General features: G+C 58.4%; 1 protein-coding gene across 4 annotated transcripts in view; it reads left to right on the plus strand.

Moving 5' to 3' along the window:
• Positions 1-5,435: 5,435 nt before the first annotated feature.
• SAMD4A (sterile alpha motif domain containing 4A) overlaps positions 5,436-12,745 on the plus strand; it is a 119,085-nt gene continuing 111,775 nt past the window's right edge. For 3 of the 4 annotated variants that reach the window (XM_064511853.1, XM_064511855.1, XM_064511854.1), the window contains exons 1-2: positions 5,436-5,672; positions 6,733-7,439. In XM_064511853.1, the coding sequence (XP_064367923.1) occupies positions 7,244-7,439 (196 nt within the window). In that variant the 5' untranslated portion in view covers positions 5,436-5,672; positions 6,733-7,243. The remainder of the gene's footprint in view (positions 5,673-6,732; positions 7,440-12,745) is intronic. The other variant, XM_064511852.1, reaches the window with a different exon arrangement.

A 12,745-nucleotide genomic window follows, 5' to 3' on the forward strand; every position in this document is an offset into this window, starting at 1 on the left:
GCATCCAGGTGTTTCTTTTACCAGTTACGGGCATTCTTATATTTTTGAATTTCCACAGAAACCTCCAGACACGGTAGGATGTGGGACCCTCATGGCGTTTCGGCAGGACCTCGCTCCCCCGGACCTCGCTGGCTTGGGGCACCATGGGGAGGAGCCGCTCAGCATCTCCCGTGGGGTCGACGGCGGGGGATGATCTGCTCCCGGCGCGCATACCGGTGGCACGTGGTGCCCCATTGCCCGTCCCCACGCGAGCTGGACCCCGACACCGCAGATGGGGTGTCCCGGCGGCTCCTCGCGCCGTTCCTCAGCCCGCGGGCACCGGGATGAGGACAAGCGAGGCTCTCCGAGGGACCGTGTCTCAGCACGGCGCGGCGGGATGCGGCAGATGGCCGCGGTTTGCTGGCGAGGATCTCCTCTCACGTTCGCTTAATTAGTCACGAGACAGACTGAAAGCTGAGGCACGTTACATGCAGACGCCTCAGCAGCTCCGTGAGCCGGAGCTTGTGCTTGACGTGTCGGAGCTGTCGGAAATGACGCTTTGTACAGAGCGATCCCCGTCTCGTGTCCTCCCCCTGGGGAGCTCAGAGCCACAGGACGGTTGAGGTGGGCAGGGACCTCTGGAGATCATCCAGTCCAACCCCCCTGCTCAAGCAGGGTCACCTGGAGCACCTTGCCCAGGACTGTGTGCAGACGGCTTTTGAGTATCTCCAAGGAAGGAGACTCCACCACCTTTTTACATCCTCCCTTCAGATACTGACCTGCTGGCAATACTCTTCCCAGTGCACCCCAGGAGACCACTGGCCTTCTTGGCTACAACAGCACGTTGCTGGCCCATGGTCAACTTGGTGTCCTCCAGGACCCCCAGGTCCTTCTCCGCAGAGCTGCTTTCCAGCAGGTCAGTCCCCAGCCCGCGCTGGTCTGAGCCTGGACAGGGCGACCAGCGTTCTCCGTGCCCAAGGAGGAGCCTTCATCCCCCGGCTGCTCCTTTCCCAGCACTTCTCCCTGCCTCCCTCTCCGTTCCCCAAACACCTGGAGATGGGGCGTGAGGCTCCACTCCGCTACCAGGCGTGCGTGGAGGACACGTCTGACATCCTTCCCCTGTGCCCACAAAGAGCCACGTTTGGCACCTCCAGTTTAGGTTTAGGAAGCGCTGGGCAGCCTCGTGCTCCCGGCCTTGCGGCATCGGCCGGGCTCCTGCAAGCGCAGGGCTTGCGCTGTCCCTTCTTTTCATTTCTCCTTCCCGGAGGTGCCTACGGTGTTCATCCCACCAGGAAAATGAAATGCACGGAGCGCGTGACAGCCCAAAAGGCAAATCCTACCCCCATCCTCACCCTCTCTTGGCATTAACCCCTCCATGCCCGCTCACCGAGCCCAGCCGCGGCGGCACCACCGAGGGCAGAGCCCGACGCCGAGCACCGGGCGCACGAACGTCGAAAGCCGATTTGTGCCACGCGGTGCTCGCGCCCCCGACACCTCCTGGGTAAAACGCTGTCGCTCCCGCAGCCCGGGAGGTGCGATCCCGCGATCCTGCATCGCCGGAGGTGCGACTCATTGGAGGTGGGACCTGTCGGAGGTGGGATCTGTCAGGGTGGGATCTGCCCGAGGTGGGATCTGCTGGAGGTGGAAGTGGTCAGAGGTGGGATCTGTCAGAGGTGGGATCTGTCAGAGGTGGGATCTGCTGGAGGTGGAAGTGGTCGGAGGTGGGATCCGTTGGAGGTGGGATCTGTCAGAGGTGGGATCTGTCAGAGGTGGGATCTGCTGGAGGTGGAAATGGTCAGAGGTGGGATCCGTTGGAGGTGGAATCTGTCAGAGGTGGGATCTGTCAGAGGTGGCATGTGTTGGAAGTGGGATCTGCTGGAGGTGGAAATGGTCGGAGGTGGGATCCGTTGGAGGTGGGATCCGTTGGAGGTGGGATCTGCCCGAGGTGGGATCTGCTGGAGGTGGAAGTGGTCAGAGGTGGGATCCGTCAGAGGTGGGATGTGTTGGAGGTGGGATCTGCTGGAGGTGGAAATGGTCGGAGGTGGGATCCGTTGGAGGTGGGATCTGTCAGAGGTGGGATCTGTCAGAGGTGGGATGTGTTGGAGGTGGGATCTGCTGGAGGTGGAAATGGTCGGAGGTGGGATCCGTTGGAGGTGGGATCTGTCAGAGGTGGGATCTGCCCGAGGTGGGATCTGCTGGAGGTGGAAGTGGTCAGAGGTGGGATCCGTCAGAGGTGGGATGTGTTGGAGGTGGGATCTGCTGGAGGTGGAAATGGTCGGAGGTGGGATCCGTTGGAGGTGGGATCTGTCAGAGGTGGGATCCGTCAGAGGTGGGATGTGTTGGAGGTGGGATCTGCTGGAGGTGGAAATGGTCGGAGGTGGGATCCATTGGAGGTGGGATCTGTCAGAGGTGGGATGTGTTGGAGGTGGGATCTGCTGGAGGTGGAAATGGTCGGAGGTGGGATCCATTGGAGGTGGGATCTGTCAGAGGTGGGATCTGTCAGAGGTGGGATCTGCTGGAGGTGGAAATGGTTGGAGGTGGGATCCGTTGGAGGTGGGATCTGTCAGAGGTGGGATCTGTCAGAGGTGGGATCTGCTGGAGGTGGAAGTGGTCGGAGGTGCGATCCGTTGGAGGTGGGACCCGTCAGAGGTGAGATCTGCCAGAGATGGGATCCATTAGTGGTGGGACCTGTTGGAGGTGTGATTCATCGGAGGTGGGATCTGCTGGAGGTGGGTCCTGTCACAGGTGGGACTCGTCAGACGTGGGATCCATTGGAGGTGGGACCCATCGGAGGTGTGATCTGCTGGCGGCGTGATCAGTCAGAGGTGGGACCCGTCGGAGGTGGGATTTGCCAGAGATGGGCTCAGAGGCGGGACCTGTCGGAGGTGGGACCCATCAGACGTGGGATCCGTTGGAGGTGTGATCCGCCAGAGGTGGGATTTGTCACGGGGGGGACCCGCCGGAGGTGCGATCCCCTGGAGGTGTGATCCCCTGGAGGTGTGATCCCCTGGAGGTGGGACCCGCCGGAGGTGTGATCCCCTGGAGGTGCGATCCCCTGGAGGTGTGATCCCCTGGAGGTGGGACCCGCCGGAGGTGCGATCCCCTGGAGGTGGGACCCGCCGGAGGTGTGATCCCCTGGAGGTGCGATCCCCTGGAGGTGCGATCCCCTGGAGGTGTGATCCCCTGGAGGTGGGACCCGCCGGAGGTGTGATCCCCTGGAGGTGTGATCCCCTGGAGGTGGGACCCGCCGGAGGTGCGATCCCCTGGAGGTGGGACCCGCCGGAGGTGTGATCCCCTGGAGGTGTGATCCCCTGGAGGTGGGACCCGCCGGAGGTGTGATCCCCTGGAGGTGTGATCCCCTGGAGGTGCGATCCCCTGGAGGTGTGATCCCCTGGAGGTGGGACCCGCCGGAGGTGTGATCCCCTGGAGGTGCGATCCCCTGGAGGTGCGATCCCCTGGAGGTGTGATCCCCTGGAGGTGGGACCCGCCGGAGGTGTGATCCCCTGGAGGTGTGATCCCCTGGAGGTGTGATCCCCTGGAGGTGGGACCCGCCGGAGGTGCGATCCCCTGGAGGTGGGACCCGCCGGAGGTGTGATCCCCTGGAGGTGTGATCCCCTGGAGGTGCGATCACCTGGAGGTGTGATCCCCTGGAGGTGGGACCCGCTGGAGGTGCGATCCCCTGGAGGTGTGATCCCCTGGAGGTGGGACCCGCCGGAGGTGCGATCCCCTGGAGGTGCGATCCCCTGGAGGTGTGATCCCCTGGAGGTGGGACCCGCCGGAGGTGTGATCCCCTGGAGGTGCGATCCCCTGGAGGTGTGATCCCCTGGAGGTGGGACCCGCCGGAGGTGTGATCCCTTGGAGGTGTGATCCCCTGGAGGTGTGATGACCCGCCGGAGGTGTGATCCCCTGGAGGTGGGATCCCCTGGAGGTGCGATCCCCTGGAGGTGTGATCCCCTGGAGGTGCGATCCCCTGGAGGTGGGATCCCCTGGAGGTGTGATGACCCGCCGGAGGTGTGATCCCCTGGAGGTGGGATCCCCTGGAGGTGCGATCCCCTGGAGGTGGGATCCCCTGGAGGTGGGATCCCCTGGAGGTGCGATCCCCTGGAGGTGTGATCCCCTGGAGGTGCGATCCCCTGGAGGTGGGATCCCCTGGAGGTGTGATGACCCGCCGGAGGTGTGATCCCCTGGAGGTGCGATCCCCTGGAGGTGTGATGACCCGCCGGAGGTGCGATCCCCTGGAGGTGGGATCCCCTGGAGGTGTGATGCCCTGGAGGTGTGATGCCCTGGAGGTGCGATCCCCTGGAGGTGTGATCCCCTGGAGGTGCGATCCCCCGGAGGTGTGATCCCCCGGAGGTGCGATCCCCTGGAGGTGCGATCCCCTGGAGGTGGGATCCCCTGGAGGTGTGATGCCCTGGAGGTGTGATGCCCTGGAGGTGCGATCCCCTGGAGGTGTGATCCCCTGGAGGTGCGATCCCCCGGAGGTGTGATCCCCCGGAGGTGCGATCCCCTGGAGGTGCGATCCCCTGGAGGTGGGATCCCCTGGAGGTGGGATCCCCTGGAGGTGGGATCCCCTGGAGGTGTGATGACCCGCCGGAGGTGCGATTGTTTCGCAGCCCGCTAGATGGTGGTTTCCTCCAGCGGGACGCGGGCCGGCGGCCGGGACCAGCCCCGCTCGGCTTCTGCAGGCCGCTGGCTCCCGGCTGCGCGGGCCGAGTCCTGCTGCCCGCAGCGCCCCGGCCCCCAGGCCACTGTCACTCCGCGCGGTTAGGTCGTGCGTTAAACGTCCCCTCGCACTCGGCTCACCGGCTGCAGCAGTTTAGCAGCAGCAAAAGCCCCTCCAGGCCAGGCCTAAGCTGGGCCTGCGCGCTAGGGGCATCAGGGGGGTTGTCTCAAAACCGGCCTGCTCCGGGGTTCGCCAGGGCAGCGGCAGCACGCGGCTGGGCCGCCTCGCTGCGCTAACAGGGAACCCGAGCCCGGGTGCGGGAGCCGCCAGCAAGCACGCAGCTCGCCGGGAAACTGTTATAGCCCCGTTGGTTCGGAGCTGAAAATATTTATGCCGGTGTCGCTTCCAAGCCGATGCTGCCTGGGGCGGAGGGGCTCCCGGCTCGGCTGGCGGTGTCGGCGGGGGCGACGGGCTTTGCAGGCCGCCCGGGGCAGAGACCGTCTCCGCTTCCCACCGATTGCAAACGCTCGGTGCGAAGGACGAGGACTGCAGCGGCACGGCTGTTATTCCTATGCACACGGGTAACTGGCCCCCGTGAGCACCGCGGTGGCGCGACCCGGGTGTCCGCGCTCTCGGCGCCGCTCCGGGTTTGGGGGATCCCGGGGGATCCCGCGGCGCAGCTGCCCCCGGGAGCGCGCGCGCGCGCTGGCTCGCGCCCCCCCCCCCCCCCCGCGGCTCAGCGCGCGGCCCGCCCGGCGGGGCGGGGCGGGGCGGGCGGCGCGCGGCCAGGCCCATGACGTCATGGTTATGCTAATGAGCGGCATGTGGGGAGCGGGGGCTCCGCGCGCCGCCGGGCTCAGTCTCGCGCCGCGCCTCGGAGCCGCCGCCGCTCGCGCCCCGCGCGCCCCCCGGCCCCGCGCCATGGCTCGGCCCCCGCCGCGCCGCCGCTGACGGCCGCGGCGCCCCCTCCCGCCTCGCCCCGGCCCCGCGCGCCGCCGCCGCCGCCGCCCCCGGGGCCGGCATGAGTCAGGTGAGTGCCCGGCTCCGGAGCCCCAACTTTGAGGGGGGGGAGGGCTCCGTGCGGCCCCCGCGGCCGGCGCCTCCCGGGGGGGTTGGGGTCGCTGGCGGGGGGCTTCCGCTGCGCCCCCCCCCCCGTGCTGGCTGCGCTGGGGGGGCTTGTCCTTCCCCCCCCCCTCCCCGGGGGCACTGGCAGGGGGAGCTGTGCCCCCCCCCGGGGTGCTGGGTACACTGGGAAGGGGGTGCTGGGTGCACTGGGAGGGGGTGCTCTGCCCCCCCCCTCCGGGTTACTGGATGTACTGGGAAGGGGGTGTTCTGCTTCCCCCCCAGTACTGGCTGCACTGGGAAGGGGGTGCTCTGCTCTTCCCCCCCCCCCCCAGCTACTGGATGTACTGGGAAGGGGGTACTGGGTGCACTGGGAGGGAGTGCTCTGCTCCCCCCCCCCCCCGGTACTGGCCCCAATGGGAAGGGGGTACTGGATGTACTGGGAAGGGGTTGCTCTGCTCCCCCCCCCCCCCCCCCCAGTACTGGATGCACTGGGAAGGGGGTGCTGGATGTACTGGGAAGGGGATGATCTGCTTCCCCCCCCCCCAGGGTACTGGTCCCACTGGGAAGCAGGTACTGGCCGCACTGGGAAGCGGTGCTTGGCCCCCCCACCCCGGGCTGGGGGCCGCTTGCAGCTCGGATCCAGCTCAGCGCCGTTGGCGGAGCCGCTGCAGCCCGGCTGGCGGAGGAGGAGGAAGAGGAGGAGGAGGCGGCGGCGGTGGCAGCGGGAGGAAGGCACCGGGGCTGCGGTGCCCGGGCCCCGCTGCGTGCCGGGGCCGAGCCCGGCGGAGGGGGAGCCTTCCTTGCGGCAGCAACAGGGAGCCCCCTCCTCTTCCTCCCCCTCCTCCTCCTCCTCCGCGCGGGAGGAAGGCTTCGTCAGCGCCGGGGCGCAGACCCCGCATCCCACCGCCGCCCCGCGCGTGGGCCGCTGCCCGGGCGTCCCCGTCACCGCCGCCGTGCTGAATCACAGGCTTCGCCCGTGGCGGCATGGCGGGGCCCGTCACAGCGCGCCCCTCTCTCCTTTCCAGGTGTGAAGGCCTGCCCGGGTGCGCGGCCCCCCACGGCCGCCCGGGACGCCCCGCCGGACCCCCCCGCGGGAGCCGAGAGGAGGAGGCAGCTCTCAACCGTACTCCTGTGCCTTGCAGAGATTTGTCCGCGTAGATAGGTATATCTAGGTACACGTCCGTGCTCGCACACGCACGCAGAGTGCCCCCCGCCCCCCCGCCCCGTGCCACTTTGCGTTGCCTTCAGGGAATTTAACACCAAGCCGCTGGAGCGTTGCACTGAAGACAGAAGAGGGAAAGCAGAAACCAAACCGTGTCTAGGCTGAAAGCTGCATCTAAAAAAAAAAACAAACAAAAAACCCTTTATTGCAAAGGAGATATTTTTTTAATTATTATTATTTTTAATTGTGAGACGAGATGTGGGGGAGAAAATAAATCTAGGGGGGGAAGGATTTCCTATTTATTTATTTTTTTTCCTGCAGAGGTTCATCCTCCTGCCCCCTGCTCCCCCACCACCCCCGGCCACCACCTAATCATGATGTTTCGAGACCAGGTTGGAGTGCTGGCCGGGTGGTTTAAAGGCTGGAACGAGTGCGAGCAGACTGTTGCTCTGCTCTCCTTGCTGAAGCGAGTGAGCCGGACCCAAGCCCGTTTCCTCCAGCTCTGCCTGGAGCATTCCCTGGCAGACTGCACCGAGCTGCACATCCTCGAAGGGGAGGCCAACAACCCTGGTGAGTTTTGGTGCAACCGTTCCGTTTTGAATGCTACATTGTTCTCTGATTGATGTCCTAATGATGGCCAAAAAAAAAAGAGGGGGGAAGGAGGGAGGTTGGGGAGCCAGGGCTCCCAGCGAAATGGCTGGATTGTGTTAGCGGCTTCCCTTTTTATGTTTTCTTTTTCGAACTGGCGATGGCTTATTTCAGTTTGATTTTTCACAGCAAACTACTTCAGTCTATAGCATGGTGCAACTCCGGTAGCATGAATGATTGCTTCTTTTTTCTTTTTTTTTTTTTTCCCTCTCCTCTTCTCCCCCCCCGCGCCCCCCCTTCCTCCTTCCATGCAGTTTCCTGTGAAATAAGTTAGTCAGGTCACGTAGAGTCTGGATTTTCTAGGCTTCTTTTGGACAACGTGGCTTGCTTTGCTTTCTGCAACATGCAGAAGCCCATCGGTACCTTATACGAACTGTTATTTTCTGAAGGTCTGGCCAGCTGGGTTATCTTTTTTTTTTTTCTTCGTTGTTTTTTTTAAATGTGGCAATTTCTATTTCATCATTCAGATCCTGTTTGGACACATTTTTCCTGCAGCTCTGAATACCCTCTTGTGTTTCAGTGGAGCTCTGAGAAAATATTAGTAGACTGTTTTATGGCACTGCACATAGTCTGCTGTATATGATGTGTTACTTTCTTAGCTGTGTACATTTTTTCCATATATTCTGATCTTGTTTACAAATCACTACGAGTTACTCAACTTCACAGAAGTAAATGGAGTTAGAGCAGTATAAAAATGACATAAGTGAGGTGAGAATTGCACTGTATGTTAATGTATTTGAGTTGATTGTATGCATGTGCAAACATATGCATGTTCATATATGTGTGTATATATACATCGTAGAGACAGAGATGCAAGTTGTTTTAAGCAGACTTTCTGAAATAGAGACTATTCCTTAAGGAGGGAGGGCTAAACCTGTCTTTCAGTTGCATAGCTCTGTTTCCCCCAGCCCCCCAACTCCCCCCGTTACAAAGCATCCCTCTTGCTTAAAGTCCTGCAGTACTACTTGGGGGCTCGAGCTCTCAATTTCGGACCGCGCACGTTTAAGAGACGACGGCGAGCAGCGCCTGCGAGGGGGAGAAGCCTGTGCCGCTCGCTGCATTTCGCGATAGGTGGAATTCTTCCGGCCTCGCCGCCGCCGGATCCTGAACAGAGCCCCCAGTGTTTACGCGGAGCGAAGAATGCAGGGTCCTTCTCCAGCTGTTCCATATTAGAGCACTGAGCCTGCAAGATTTGGCAGCTGTCTGTGCTGCCATTTGATGACAGCGTCCAGTGCAATGCTGTTAGGCCCAGGATATATTTAAGTATGCCTTCAGGAAACCAACCCGGGGCTGTTCCAGTGCGAAGGGATCAGTAATCGCTATGGGGAAAGCGCTGGAATTGGCTATGTCCTTATATAGCTTGCAGGAATGAGAGGGAAGAATGTTGCAGTGTATGTTTCAGTGCAATACTATGTTTTATAAACAGCTGAACAGCCTAACCTCATCCATTTGGGTGGGGAGGCCTGGCTGCGGAGACATCGGGGAGGGCAGGAAGGGAGCATGCTCCTTCAGCTGATCTTCTCCAGAAGAAATGTGCCGTCTCCCGTGCCTGCGTTAGCGCTGTTTCTTTGATTCCTGCCATAAGGCACCGCAGACGATTTTTATCGGCATCAAAATTTTTAGCTCCAAGTGCGTTTTTGGTGGTGTCGCCTAGGTTTGTCAGGTAATTAGCGGTGAGTGATTTACCTGCAGACCGCAGGAAAGGCAGCGTGTCCGTTCTAATTACGAAAGAAAACATCACTTCGAAGTCTTCCCAGGAATGAAGTCACATGTGCCTGAAAGGGCTGCCCATGTAGTGCTCAGCTGGTCGCTAAGCCGGAGCTGAAGCGGGGGATCTGACACTTTGCATCTTTACTCGTGCGAGCAATTCTTACTTGTCCGTGTAATCTCATTGACCTTGCATGGTGTGAGGATTTCTCCCGTGAGTAAAGCTTGGCATTTAGCCTCTCGCTTGCCACTTAGTACATCTGCGAAGCCCACTGTGCTTTCTCTCATACTTGTTCCAAAAATCAGCTGCTGCTTTAGGGCGTTTGTAACACCAATGGGGAAAACCCGAGACCTTTGTTAAGTTTTCCTTATTGCCGAACGCCTTTCTCCATGACTTTTCATTTGGCACGCGCAAGACGAGTACCTCCATGCGGCTGAGGAGCAGGCCGTATACTTTCTAAGTAGGTAATCCTGTTGTTACAGTGGAGGCAATGATAGCTGTACTTTGCAAGCAAGAACTGATAGGAAATAGCTTTTAGTTGCTAGTATTAACACTGCCTTCTTTGTAAAACCACCTGTGTTTTTAAATAGCTCATATTCACTGTGTGTTTAATAGTCTGGCATTTGTCACTTGACTAGAAATGGAATCACACCAAGTTCTTTTGAAAAGCATCATCATCTAACCTCATATTACTCTTACTATTTGAATCCCACAATTTGCATAACTAATTTGGGCTTGATTTCTTCCCAGGCTGGGGGCCGAGATGGTGGTACTTCGGGTGCCTTCAGCCTGGTCCCTCTATGGGGTCTGAGCTGGCTCCCAGTAAGCTGCTGGAGGTTTTCCTAGTGTTTGCTGACTTGGAGAGCACAGCTGCCTGCTTTAGGTGCCCGCTGTTGTCCTCTTTGACCCTGGGGACGTGGTGGTGGTGGTGGTGTTATGCAAGGGACCTCGGGATGCTGGGGTGTGCGTGTGTGCACACAGCTTAAAACAGGGTGGAGGAGCTGGCTGTAAGTCTTTGTGTAGTGATCTGAAGTGAAGCATCGGTGAAATGCTGTGTCTGGTGAGGGGTTGTCACTGTGACTTAAGCATTGCTGGTCTGAATGCAACGTGCTAGTGCAACGTGCTGGAGCAAATGTCTCAATCGGCTTGAAAGATGGATTTTCATGAGAAGGGACTTAATTTGTATGTGCAGAACCTGTCCCTTGCTCCAGCCCTGTCAGGGAAAGGAGGAGGGTAACTTGAAGGTTGCTGCTAATTCATAGCTATGAGGAGAGCACAGCCTTGCTCCCTTCCTTACTGGTTGGCACTGTCCTTGGGAATATCATTGCCAACGACAGAGGTCAGGAGGGAGCCCAAAGAGGCAGCAGAGTGCAAAATTCTGGCTCACGTGGGGTTGGTCTCATGAGACTTGAGTTGTGTGGACCAGGCACACGGGGAAATTCCTCTTAAACTGGTACCCGGGTTGTTTCTTGCCTTGTATACCCCAAATGAGAAACGTGCTGTGTTGCAAATGAAATGGGAAAAGTCAAGGAAGCAAAATGATTATTTTTCATGAGTTAATTTAAACAGAAAAGCAAATATATCTATTTTGAAAGAGTTCTATCTTCAAGCGTATGGGTATTTTTAACAACAACAGCCAAGCTCTCCTCACTAGGACTGCAGACCCGAGGTGTGACTGCTGAGTACAGCCATGTTGTAACTCTCAAGGCGGCCTAAGAAGCCTCCTGTTTTGTGGCTCTTTGCACAACCTGTGTAAGCATGGAGGAATGTGACTGCATTGCTGTCCTTAGATGAGAGACATCTTGCAGGACTTTTCTGGGCAGAAAGCTACGTTGGCATCTCTGAGCCTGCCAGAGATGTAACTAAATGTGATGCAGGCGTTGCAGAGGCTGGGTAGATGGTTGTAAAACCGCCTGAAATCAGTAGTGCATTTAAAGTTGTGCTCACTTGATCATAAAGGTAAAATAGAAGTAAGAAACAAACATGGAAAGAAATCCATAGGGCTGTTGGTGAAATGTGCAGCCTGTGGTTATACTGTGCCGTTGCAATTAGGAGCCTCACAGATTAAGTGCATGTTCCTCCTTGGTTTAACGGGTGAAGAATCTCGGTCACCGCTACCTCAGTTTGAGCGAGAATGGCTTGACCTGCTGTGTATGAAGAATAGTAATATGGAAACCATATTATCAGCACACAAAAACAGAAGGTTCAGGTATTATATAGCACTATTCAAAAAGTCTGTTATAACTTCCTTCCTTCCTTCCAACTTGGCCTCGCTGTGTGGCTTCATGGGCAGTCTCAGTCCCAGCTGCTGGGAGCTGTCAGGACACTGTAACCTCCTGCAAGTCCCAAATAAAGGTCAGACAGACGTGTAATTCGTCCCCTGTGGAAAGAGTGGGACCTGTGCTCCACCTACACTTGCGGAGTAGGATTTATTCAGGTCTGTGCCGAGAAGGGGACTGAGGGTAGCTGCTTTCACAAGGTCCCTTAATACCTGGAAGTGTTCTGCAGCAGGAGCTTGCTAAACTTGAGCTCGGGGAGGAGAGGACATGCGGCGTGCTGCTCTTGTCCAGGTTTTGCATTAGAGAAACGTCAGTAATGCTAGATTTTGCAGGATACGAACCCGATTAGGATATGGGGGCTACTGAAGCCATGAAATGCGACTTGTATGCTTTGGCGTTAAGCATGTAATGTGTTTCTGTTCCTACCTGCTTGGACGTGCCCTCTCTGATGGCCAGAGGGGTGACTGGGTTTTCTTGGGGCTTTCAGAGTAGTCCCATGTGCAGTGCTTTACTGACCTAGGCTTTGGAGTTGCTGTGCTCTTGCTGTCTCCGGAGACTGCTGGAGGTGCCTGAAGGCTCCTTTGAGTCCTCCAAACATCCAAACTTCCATCTTAATCAATTTTAACAGAGTCACAGCTTTAAATTTAGTCTAAGGAACAATAAGCCTCCTTTGCCCTGTGCCCAGGACTTTAACTGCTTAAGTTAAGGGCAAAATCTTTATTTAATTTCAGCAGACTCTCAAGTATCACAATGAAATCATGAGAATTACCTAGGTTTCTCGTTCTGGGAGGGACTGGCTGGAGGAAGAGACAAGGGTTGCAGGGAGTGGTAACATCTTCAATTAGACCAAGTGATGCAGCTGGAAAAAATGGACAAGCGTTAAGGTACACCAGCTCAAAGGAGGGCTTGTGTTGTGTGTGTGTTTGAGTCGTGATGCTGAACTCTATTTTAGGTACCCTTGAAACGGGCCGTACGAGAGCAGTGGTGGCGAGGGCATCGCTGTGCTGCCCCACGGGCGATGCCGGAGGGGCTGAGGAGTCCCTGGAGGAAGGGCTGCCGGAGCAGAGGGCCGGGTGAAGAGGGAAGTCCCGCTCCTGATAGGAGGCGATAAGAAGCTTTAAATGAAAGACTAAATGTCGTGAGAGTTGGTGCCGCCTGCTGCTTCCATGCACTTGACTCTGCCCGAAGGGGAATGTGAGCAGAACTGCCAGCTCTGGTCATTAAAAATCATGAGCTGGGAC

Source organism: Dromaius novaehollandiae, chromosome 5, assembly GCF_036370855.1.
Source record: "Dromaius novaehollandiae isolate bDroNov1 chromosome 5, bDroNov1.hap1, whole genome shotgun sequence".
In the NCBI taxonomy this organism is placed as follows: domain Eukaryota; kingdom Metazoa; phylum Chordata; class Aves; order Casuariiformes; family Dromaiidae; genus Dromaius; species Dromaius novaehollandiae.